We start from the raw sequence: 12,015 nt of genomic DNA, 5'->3' as shown, positions 1-12,015 counted from the left end.
CTTGTGACCTTCCTGGACCACGTTGGAAGAAGAGGAACACATAAAATACACTAACAATACAGATAGTCCATGAGCAGAAAGTCGGGCAGATCATGGATATAGTTAATGTACCTATCTGAGTAATAAACCTTTTTTTTATTTTTTTTTTTATTTTTTTTCTTATTTAGAAGTGTAAAAGAAGGCAACATAAAATGAGTACGATTTTTTTTCTTTTTTCTTTTTTTTTTTTGCTAAACGAATGCATTAATATTTGGATGGATTTAGTAGCAATCCTCAATGATTTCTCAAGCTATGCTTCATCCTTAAATAGTTGCTCACAAATGTAGGTGTTCATTTTTTCTTTAGCCACATGTGTAAATGCATTTTTATAAAAAATCAAAAAAAATTAATAATTTTGAAGTAAGTGTGTGCTTTTTTTGTTTTTTTTTTGTTTTTTTTTATTTTGAGTTGGGCTGTATTCATAAGCCATCTTGAGTCACAGGTTGGACATCCCTGCTTTACAGATCACATCTACCTACAACTGCTTCAAAAAGCATGCAGATATGGCTAGCTGACAGGCAATGTGTTCTGACGCTTCTGGGTAGTCCTGTCCCATCACATCTCTACTAGTCCATTGCTATGATGGACTGCCTTACTGGCCAATAGGAGTGTGCAAGTGGCAAAAAAAAAAAAATGGTGTCCAAGCTGAAACATCATGAAACAGTCAAGGATTTGGCTGTATCTGCAGGCTCTTTAAAGCTGCTTTGTGCACCTCCTAGGTATGTGAACATTTTCATCACTAATAGAAAAAGGTTACCATCCAGCTAGCTCATGTATGTTGCCAACATCCCTAGATTGATAGGTGAAAAAAATACCCCCAAATAAGGTTGTGGGACTTTAACGGCAACAGCGTAATGTAAAAACAATTTTATTCCATAGAAAAATTTATATAGGTATACAAAACATAAGCATAGTTAATAAACATAACACAGTGAACACAATAAAAAGCTGAAACACAGCTGTACTGATGTGCATTGGATAAAGATGCTTGTAATGTCTTCCACGAAGGCCTATGCGTTTCGGGACTGAAACTGACCGTCCCTTCGTCAAGGGCGACTCATGGGACAAGCTCTTACTGTATGGTGAAATACAAGATTGAAAAAAATATAAATAAATAGAAAATGTTGTATCGCATAATATTGTCATAGCATTGCATAGAGAACATGAAGTCTATGAAACCAAAACAAGAGAAACAGCCTACCCAAACATGACAGTGTTGGAGCACCCATTGCCCAAATCACGGTGTGAATTTTTTTTGTTTCTGATTTACTGTGTTGTAACAGCCTTGTCTATAGCTGGTGTGTGTGTTCCAGAGACTTTACATTTTGTGAAATCCACCTAGGATTTATGATCTGCGGAACTTTGAGGAGTTGCTGACGATTGAGGCTCATGATGGAGAGGTTCTATGTCTGGAATACTCCAGTCCTTTGGCTGGTAGGTGTGGCAAGAAATGTCCCTTCATTGTATAAAGTTGGTGTGTAGAATTTTTATTTGACATAACTTTAACTTTAAATCTCAATTCGGGTTTCCTCCTTCCCTGCAGGTGTGACATTGTTGGCATCTGCCAGCAGGGACCGTCTGATCCATGTTCTCTGTGTGGAGCGCAATTACAGTTTGCTGCAGACGTTGGATGACCATTCTTCGTCCATAACAGCGGTGAAGTTTGCGGGTGTGTTATATTCTATGGTGTGATGTATAGAGGGTGCTATAAAGTGGCTAATTAAATCAGAAATGGCAATATAAACCTGAATAATCATACACATGTGAACAGTGTAAAAACGCACAATAAAAAAGTTGATGACACGATAGACTCAAACAATCATAGCACAAAAGATTATAAGTGTAGTGCCAAACAAACAGTTCATAGTCTGAATAAAACGAAAATTCTTCTGTGTAAAACAATCTTGCAACAAAGTAGTGGGAAATCCTTAACCAATAACACCATAAACGACACCCAACGTGTGCTGAATAATGGATCTGCTTATCAGGTAAATTTGACCTCTTTACTTTAAAAAGAAAGTCAAATTATTATTATTATTATTATACAGGATTTATATAGCACCAACAGTTTACGCAGCACTTTACAATATAAAAGGAGACAATACAGTTACAATACAAGAGGATTAAGAATACCGCTTTGGCAGGATAATGCCTGCTTGCATATGTGGACTGGAGATGTAAAAGAAGCTTCCTCCCTGGAGTTTAGACATGGGATAGATGGAAAACATAATAGAGATCCATAGCGTAATTCGATTTATTAAAAAAGTAAAATGTACAAAGAAAGCCAAAAGGCTGCTTACATTTTGTGAGTGCCCAAACCTGGTACTGGGACTGCTAGCTTGTCTGTGCTGTGAAAGTGAATGGATGCCTGGCTACCACCTCCGTGGTCGGCGTGTGTTCCACCAGCCAGATGAGACAACCAAAGGGACCGGATATGATGTAGAGTAACGTGACCAGGAAAATTATATTTATATTCTATGGTTGACCTCATTATTGAAATAGACTGTATGTGTAAAAAAAAAAAAAAAAAAAATTTATATATCTGCGTATAACACGCACCTTAACTTTAGGAGGGAAGTTTCACGAAAAAAAATAATTTTTAAATAAAGAACCTTGAAGGAATATAAGGGCTTGTTTACACTTGCCTCGGACACGCTTTGTTTAAAGCTCTCTGAATGCCAGTCAAAGCTCATGTCACTAATTAACATGGTTAGCTGTAAGTCCTGTTTACACCTTGCTTTGGTGGGGCTTCAAGCGAGCTTTGCCATAGACTTCAATGGAGACTTTGAAGCATTACTAAAGCTAAATGGGGTATAATTTTTGAAGCAAAGCAAAAGCAAGGTCTAAACGTAAGCTAGCCATTTTATTTAGTGACCAGAGCTTTGACTAGCGTTCAGAGAGCTTTAACAAAGCCTGTATGAAGTGAGTGTAATCTAGCCATTAATGTGTGTTGAAGCCGAAGCAAGTGTAAATGAGCCCTAAGGGTCAAAGTCCATCATTGCGACCTTATTGCCCATATGTGCAGCCTGATCAGTGCCCATCTGCAGCCTTACCATTGCAGCCTGCTCAGTGCCCATCTGCTGGCACACCATTGCCCATCAATGCAGCCTCACCATTGCCCATCTGCGGCCTCTCCATTGCAGTTTTGCCAGTGCCGGATTACACAGAACCGCGATCTCCTCGCCCGGCTCCTGTGATAGACAGAACAGTGGTCCAGTGATTTTCAGGGGGGAAAGGTGTGTGTTTTATATGCCGATTAAATATGTTCTATACTTCTTTTTATTTATTTATTTATTTGGCAAGACTTGTGCAATAAAATAACTTAAAGCTGAGATTGTTCCTTTTTTTTTTTTTTTTTTTTTTTTTTTTTTTTTTTTTACATTCTGCCAGGGTATGTAAACTTATGAACACAACTGTGTGTATGTCTATCTATCTAATTCCTCTTTTGAAGAGGAGTTCCAGTCGTTTTTTCAGTTTATTAAAAGTCAGCCGCTACAAAAATTGTAGCTGCTGAGTTTTAATAAATGCACTCACTTGTCCCACTGTCCAGCGATGCGGCCGCCCGAAGCCTCGGTTCTCTACCCCCGCCTCTCCTGTGCGCCGGCATCACTAGTGTGGGCACCCGGCTGTGACAGCTTGCGGCTTCACCGCCGTGTGCGCACGTCCTGCTGCGCGGCCTCAATGACCGGGCAATCTTCTGGGACCTGTCCCAGAAGATTGGAGGGAGGGGGAAGAGGAGGAGTCGCCTAGGCGGCGTGGGCGGAAGTGGGAGCTGGGTACTTGTCAAAACTAGGTACCCCCCAAAAAAAGGACAAAAAATGTGGCATATCAGGGGGTTAGGACTCCTGAAAACAGAAGTTCCACCTTTGGGTGGAACTCCGCTTTTTAAAGATGATCCTGTCTTCTCTGATCCTCTCCTCTTCCTCTGTCCCCAATCCAGTAATGCTAAGTCGATGTGTTCCCTGGTTCATACCTCACCCTCTGTGTCTTTGAAAGCACTCTGTAATTATTATTATTCTCTCGCATACATCATATCAAGAAGTTGGATCTCTTTTTACAACTCCTTATATACATACTGCACCTTAATGTGAATGGGGCCCTATCAGTTTTGCATCCACCATGCCGTATACATTAAATTTAGATCTCTCACTTTTTCTTTAGGTAATTCGGAGGAGATGCACATGATCAGCTGTGGAGCAGATAAGAGCATTTATTTCCGTCCAGCCCAAGTGGTAATTAATGACTAGTAATCTCTTCTTGATTGGTTCTCAATCTTGTGTTAGATTCTGAGCTCCTTAAATCTGAAGTTTGTGTATGGGGTTTTTTTTTTTTTTTTTTTTTTTGTGTAGGGAGGTGAAGGTGGGCATTCCAATCATGTGATTGCTGTGGTTGACGGTCACATGATTGCAAAGTTCCTGATAACTAGTATGCATCTGGAGCTTTCTGGTACCCATTCATTACTGTGCTGGGAGTGTGCAGGGAGCACGTTCTCTGCACAGCAAAATCATTTATTATTTAAAGCCCACCCGCCAAGAAGCCGCATATATGCACTGGGTAGGCTGGAAGGAGTTAATGAATACAGGAGGTTTCTTGCTCACACAGGCACCAATTTGGGAACATTTTTAATTTTCTTAATGAATGCAAAGCATTCTCTGATTTTACCAGGTGGAGAAGGGAGGTGCTAACGTCAAAATCTCCACCTCGTTCAGTCAGAGAATGCTTTGAATTCATTGAGAAAATGCAAAGTGTTCTCTGAATGACGGCTGTGATGAATGTGTGACCTCCTGTATTCACAAAGCAGCAGGACAGCTGCTCCACACAAGACCCAGAAACTAGCAAAAAATGAGGTCCATATTGTTGGCAGGCCCCATCTTTTTGTTTCGGTTTGCGAAATTACTTGCCCTATTCTCCAGCTGCTTCCTGAATTTGATACCACTGGACCTCACATCCAGGAACTTGGGATAGCTAAGGATTCTAAATCTTACTTTAATCAAATTTTTTTTGTAATCTGGGGGGAGGCTGCCATACAAGGGAGGACCTTTGTATTTTTGTCCAGGTCCAGCTTCAAAGAAAAACTCAATTTAAAGTGACCGTTGGACCCTTTCACTTACCAACCGAGTGTTATCAATGTCCATATAATGTCTAATTGCATGTGTAGCGCACACTCCCTAGGAAGCTGTTGATGAACTAGATCCCCCAAAGCCAGGCACTCCAAAGACAGAACAGTAGTGACCTTTTTTGTGGTTTGAGGGGTAATAACTTGGATGGGAGGTTATGGGATGCCCCCTTCAACTTCAGCAAACTTTAGGAACATTCTTCCTATATACAGCTCCAACTTCTTCCACACTTGCTTGGTCCAGCTCTTAAGATTTGACAGTGTCTAGCAACGGCCCTTTAAAGGAAGGGACTCGCGGCCCCTATGAGTGTAGAACAGTAGAGTGACACAGCTTGTACTTTCACATCACTTCCTCCCTGTGGTCACTGATCCCAGCAGCACCTCTTTAGGCACTGCCAACCCACCTAGCTGCAGCTGCCTCTTTCACCAGCCCTCCAGGCTAACTCTTCACCCACCCACCCGGCTGACTCTCTCAAGTGATCTCCTGTGGAAGGGCAAAGACTTAAAGGGGTTGTAAAGGTAAATGTTTTTTCACCTTAATGTATTCTATGCATTAAGGTGAAAAAATTTCCAACAATACCGCAGCCCCCCGTTTTACTTGCCTGACCCCTCGAAAGTCCCGCGCTCGCTCCCGACATCCTCTTCGCCGCTCAGCCTGGCCGCTGATTGGCTACAGTGGAACGGATTGAAACCAGCGCAGCCATTGGCTTGCACTGCTGTCAATCACATCCAGTGACGCCGGGGGTGGGGCCGAGTGATACAGTGAGCGGCTATAGCCGCCGGCTGTATCACGGGAACGCGTCCGCAAGAACTAACCACCATGCGAGGAAGCTCGCATTAAGGTGTTGAGTCCTTGCGGGGAGGAGCTGAAACAGCCGCCGAGGGACCCCAGAAGAGCAGGTTCGGGGCTACTCTGTGCAAAACGAGCTGCACAGTGAAGGTAAGTATAACATGTTTGTTATTTAAAAAAAAAAACAAAAACCATTACAACCCCTTTAAGCACACTGCTGTCTTCAGGGAGATCTGACTACATGTGGCAGTTCACCCCCCCATAGGTCCCCAGTAGGCAAAGACCTGGATGAACGAGTTTGGGGTGGAGGAACTTGACTGGCCCCTGCACAGGGTCCTGACCTCAACCCAATAGAACAACTTTCGGATATATTAGAGCGGAGACTGCGAGCCAGGCCTTCTCGTCCAACATCAGTGCCTGACCTCACAAATGTGCTTCTGGAAGAATGGCCAAACATTCCCATAGACACACTCCTAAACCTTGTGGACAGCCTTCCCAGAAGAGTTGAAGCTGTTCTAGTTGCAAAGGGTGGGCCAACTCAATATTGAACCCTACGGACTAAGAATGGGATGCCATTAAAGTTCACGTGCGTGCAAAGGCAGGTGTCCCAATACTTTTGGTAATATAGTGTATGTGTGATGTTTTTTTTCTGCTTTGTCTTCTGCCAAGGCTCAGGGCTGATAACTGGCACTCTGTATGGGCTGTCAGTGGAGGGTAATCTGACAATTTTAGCAAAATCTTTCATTTTGCTTTGTGTATTCCGGTCAGCAACTTTGTAATTACAGTTTTGAGTCTCTGCGAAGGAGGAAGATATGCCAACCTTACACTCAGCCTGACACTTCTGTTCTGATAGGGAGAGAATACAAGTAAGCAATCAAAACAGCTCCCAGAGCATCAAGGTTTCTCTATTATAACATTTTATGAGTGGAGGTTCTAATTATTTGATGGGCTCACTGGTGATGACTCCACGGCAAAATAAGACTAGGAATCTCAGAAAGTAATGGTCCTTTCTGTCCCTACACGATGGAAAGGGTTTTTTTTTTCCCTTCACCTCTTCTCTTTTATGTTTAGCTCCCAGAAGGGATTCATTTCTTGCGTTTACACCATGTTGTGGAGAAAACAACCTTATATGACTTGGATATTGATGCCACCCAGAAGACCGCAGCTGTGGCATGTCAGGATAAAACTGTAAGGTAAGTGTTTATCACCTTCTGTGTAACTTGTGTCATTTCCTATACAAAATACAGTGAGTGATTTTATTCCAAAAAATCGGACTCTTGGGGTAATTCTGTCGCTTATATAAATATAAAGTCCTTCCTGCAAAGAGGATAGTTTAAAACTTTTGGATCTGTTTAGTTTTTTGCTTTTGTCTTTTTCTTCAGTTTTTTTATTTTTATTTTATTTTTTTTTTTTTAATAAAACCTTTTTTTGTTTTCATTATAGTATGAAAGATAACTTGTGTGCTACTCTGTGTAAATTACAAAAAATATAAAAAAGTTGATATTAAAGTGTAATAGTGAGTGTATAGCTGCTGGACTCCTATAGTGTCACCAGCACCAACCATGAATGTATGAAATGGAGCAGCGATATGATAGCATTTTATTTTAACTGCATAAAATAAGTGTATCAATAAGACTGTGCAAATCCTCAAATATATACAAATAAGCATCAAAGTGCAAAAATGAATAAAATGATACATAAAAATATAGTAGATAAAATGTCCAGTGAAAATAGTGCACTTTTATTAACCACTTAAGGACAGAGCCTCTTTTTTTTTTAGATGTGTTGCTTACAAGTTAAAAAACGTTTTTTTGCTAGAAAATTACTTAGAACCCCCAAACATTATACTTCTTTTTTGTTTTTCTTTCTAACACCCTAGAGAATAAAATGTAAAATGGCGGTCGTTGCAATACTTTCTGTCACACCGTATTTGCGTAGCGGTCTTACAAGCGCACTTTTTAAAAAAATATATATATACTTTTTTTAATTAAAAAATAAGACAACAGTAAAGTTAGCTCAATTTTTATTATAGTGTGAAAAATAATGTTACGCTGAGTAAATTGATACCCAACATGTCACACTTCAAAATTGCTCCCGCTTGTGGAATGGTGACAAACTTTTACCTTTAAAAATCTCCGACATTTAAAAAATTCTACAAGTTGCATATTTTGCATTACAGAGGAGGTCTAGGGCTAGAATTATTGCTCTCGCTCTCCTGATTGCGGTGATACCTCACGTGTGTGGTTTGAACACTGTTTTCATATGCGGGCGCTACTCGCATATGCATTTGCTTCTGCACGCAAGCTCGGCGGGACGGGGAGCGTTTTAAAATTTTTTTTTTTTTTTTTCTTATTTATTTTGCCTTTTTCATTTATTTTTACACTGTTTTTTAAAAAAAAAAAAAAATAATAATTGTGTCACTTTTATTCCTATTACAAGGAATGTAAACATCCCTTGTAATAGAAAAAAAGCATGACAGGACCTCTTAAATATGAGATCTGGGGTCAAAAAGACCTCAGATCGCATATTTACACTAAAATGCAAAAAAAAAAGGGGGGTTTTAAGAGCTATGGGCGGAAGTGACTTTTTGACGTTGCTTCCGCCCTGCAGTATCATGGAGATGGGTGGGGGCCATCTTCCCCTCACTCGTATCCATGCACAGCCACCGAGAGGCCCGGATCGCCTACGCCATTGCCGACGGCTCAGGTAAGCGGCAGAGGGCACCGGATCGCGGTGGGAGGGGGGGGCCCTCTCCTGCCCCCGATAAAAGTGATCTTGCGGCGAATATGCCGCAGAGACCACTTTTATCTTGTGCTGGCCGAACACGGCGATACTGGGGTTATGGCAGCTAGCTGCTGCCATAACGATATCCGTCCTCAAAGTGAGGACCTACATCAGCGTGCGGCGGTCCGGAAGTGGTTAAGAGACTATTTTCACTATGTTTCTGTGCACTGGACATATTATCTACGATATATTTTTTTTTTTTTTGTATTGTTTTATTCATTTTTTGCACTTTGATGCTTATTTGTATATATTTCTTAAGGATTTGCACAGTCTTATTGATGGTATTTTATTTTAACATTGCATAACATAAGTGTATCATATCTCTGCTCCATTTCATACATTCATTCTTTGTTTTCATTACAAAACTTATTTAGACCCACTGATATTATAACTAGGTCTCTGTATTTCTCTATGCAGTACAGACAAATCATGGCTGTTGGGAGCGACTGATGGGGTGCAGTACATACTGTGGCTACCTGAAAGCATCACAGCACTCTGCCTTAGTACTCTTCTTCAGCCCTGATGCATACAGTGTGCAGGCTCTTGGGAGGAGATTTGCAGGTATCAAAATGCCATAATGGATGGATGTCTGGTGAAGTGGATGTTCCCAGGCAGATTGCATTTGCATGCAGACCACCCTAGGTAAGGCTGGGGCTGAAAAAGATAGATGATGATGGATGTCTTCCATTCAGGGCCCTGTCCGATCAGGTAGGAGATTCTGGAATGCAGAAGACCTTCCTTTCCAGAGCCCGATCCTCAGGGCCAATTCACACTATATGCGGTACCAGAGGTTTTACTGCATGGTAAAATCTGTCACCGCAGGGACACACCCCGGAAATAATTGTTTCCTATGTGTCCCATTCGCACTGCAATGCTGCCTGGCGCTGCGCTTAATGTGCAGACTTTCTGCATTTTATTGCAGCGCTCCGGCCCAAATCTAACTGCAATGTCAGGCATCATGCCGCCCTTCCAGCCTGCAAGGCAGAGCAGCTGGAGCACTGAATTGCTCTGTCTGCTCTGATTTGACTGTGAGGGCCCAGTGTGAATTGGCCCTTAAACATAACCTTTTAGGGCCCTTTCACACTGAGGCGTTTTTCAAGCTTTTTTTGCATTTTAAATAAACACACGAAAAGCTCAAGAAAAATGCTTCTTTAAAATCAATGAATGTGTTCACACTGGGGTGGTACATTTTTGTTTGCAGTGAAAAATATCCTGCTTGCAGTATCTTTTGGAGCATGTTTGGGGAGCTAAACAAAATGAACCTTCCCACTGAAAGCAATGGAAAATGTGCCTGTGTTGCGTTTTTTTAATTAATTTATTTTTTTTCTTTTTTTTTCTTTTTTTTTTTTTTGGTATGGTTTTTGACTCGCATGACCTTTTTAAAAAGTGCACTGCAAATGCAGCAAAAAATGCATATGTGGTGTTTTTTTTTTTTTTTTTTTTGTTTGTTTGTTTTTTTTTTCTTCTGCGTTTTGTCCCAAGCATGGTTGAAATTTTTCATCCGCTTGACTGGCTCACTACCTCTGCTGGAAGTCCATTCCAAGCATCAACTACTCTTTCATTGAAATAATACTTTCTAAGATTAGTTTTGAACTTTCCTCCTGCTAGTTTGCATTCACGTCCCCGTGTTCTTGATTTTGGTTTCATATTTAAAATACTGCCCTCCTGTACTTTATTCACCCCCTTAAAGTGGTTGTAAACCACTGGCATACAGTATACCCAGCGAAGTGACTGGCCTCAGGTGATGCATGGAGATGAAGCAAATCCTCCTACGTATATTGTACCTGTTTATCTGCAGCCTTCTTTTTTTTCTACAGCCATTCAAAGTGCAGAATTTATAAAGCTTGTCTGAGCTGTCAGAACACAGGGGGCAGAAAGATGAAATTACACTCTGTAGAGCCCAGTGAGGAGAGCTCTTATTCAAGGAAAGGAATAGCGCGCGCACACACCTAAGGCTGTCAATCACATGCTGTGTGCTGGAGCTCCTGTGACTTTTTTTTTTTTTCTCTCTTGGTGTCAGGAAAACTTGTCAGAAGTGATTCATGCTGATAGCAGAGGAAGGAAGCAATAGATAGAAATGACACTCGGTGCTCTTTTGAGACAAGTACACACTATAGAGGGATATGATTTTTTCATATTTCAGCCACTTTTAAGGTAATTAAAGGTTTCAATCATGTCTCCTCTTTCCCGTCTTTCCTCCAGACTGCACAGACTAGGTTCCTGAAGTCTCTCTTGATATGTCTTGTCCCTCAAACCTTTCACCATTTGTTGCCCACATATAAATAAAGGAGGTGTCCTTTCTGCAGCAATCCCAGTACTCTGGTGTGAAGTGTCCCTCAAAGAATATCAGCGGAATGCTTGCATAGGCCCAGCTGGTTCCATTTTGTAAGGCCAGTGGTACTGATTGGTAGAGAATGGGGCACATGGTATATTACACATTTTTATTCTGTACATTTATAGGTTCTACAATGTTCTAAGTGGTAAGCAAGAGAAGACTCTCAAAAGTTCTCAGACTGCGGGAGCCTTATTAAAGGTAAGCCAGCTTTTATGTTGGTTCTGGATGGTAGACACATTCAAATTTACTAAACACTGAGCAACTCCCACAGTCAGCATTCGTGGTACAAATGTATATCTTGGAGAGGATTGGCTATCAAGTTGTTGGCCGTGGTTGTGTCTCCTCTTGGATAGCCCTATTGTTCAAAATGTAATGTGCCAGACACCACCCAGCTTATGCCAGAACCAGAGTATTCATTCTTAACCTGTAATAACTGTGCAGGCTTACTTATGAAAGATTCATGTTGGTTCCTTTATATAGCCACACTTATATTTGAGTAGAACTGTGGAGCCAAGAGGACCCCTGCACTGTTGGTTCTGATTCTTAGCTGACTTTTGTAGTGCTCCCCAGATAGAGATCCTCCAGACTTCATCTCCACTATAACTCTTCTGCCCTCCACTCTCTTATTGCAATAAAGTTTGTATCTATGCAACGTGTGGCCTTCTATACACTTTACACTTTTTTTTTTTTTTTTTTTACGTTCAGTTGCTTCCTGATTTCTGGCTTAGGCCAAAATGGTGTACTACATCCCAGAAGTCTTCATGGGCATTTTTAAAAAAAAATTATTTTTTAAATTTTTTTCTTTCGTCCGGAGAGGGTCTTTCTTAGCGAAGCACACCCTCCTGCCTGCATGCCTGAGGCGAGGGCAAATGGATTCCAGGAAGTAAATGCTACATGAATCATCTGCCCTTACTCAAGATGGCTGCATCTAGAAATGCTAGGGGGTGTTTT

General features: G+C 41.1%; 1 protein-coding gene across 1 annotated transcript in view; it reads left to right on the top strand.

Annotated features, from left to right (window-relative positions):
- WDR62 (WD repeat domain 62) overlaps positions 1 to 12,015 on the top strand; it is a 107,958-nt gene that overhangs the window by 29,801 nt on the left and 66,142 nt on the right. Inside the window, exons 12-16 of the mRNA XM_073598821.1 lie at positions 1,382 to 1,473; positions 1,583 to 1,708; positions 4,201 to 4,271; positions 7,017 to 7,138; positions 11,190 to 11,262. Coding sequence (XP_073454922.1) covers positions 1,382 to 1,473; positions 1,583 to 1,708; positions 4,201 to 4,271; positions 7,017 to 7,138; positions 11,190 to 11,262 — 484 coding nt within the window. The remainder of the gene's footprint in view (positions 1 to 1,381; positions 1,474 to 1,582; positions 1,709 to 4,200; positions 4,272 to 7,016; positions 7,139 to 11,189; positions 11,263 to 12,015) is intronic.

The sequence above is a fragment of the Aquarana catesbeiana genome, linkage group LG09, assembly GCF_042186555.1.
Source record: "Aquarana catesbeiana isolate 2022-GZ linkage group LG09, ASM4218655v1, whole genome shotgun sequence".
Taxonomy (NCBI): Eukaryota; Metazoa; Chordata; class Amphibia; order Anura; family Ranidae; genus Aquarana; species Aquarana catesbeiana.
The sequence above is the reverse complement of the archived record's forward strand: the minus strand, read 5'-3'. Positions and strand labels throughout refer to the sequence as shown.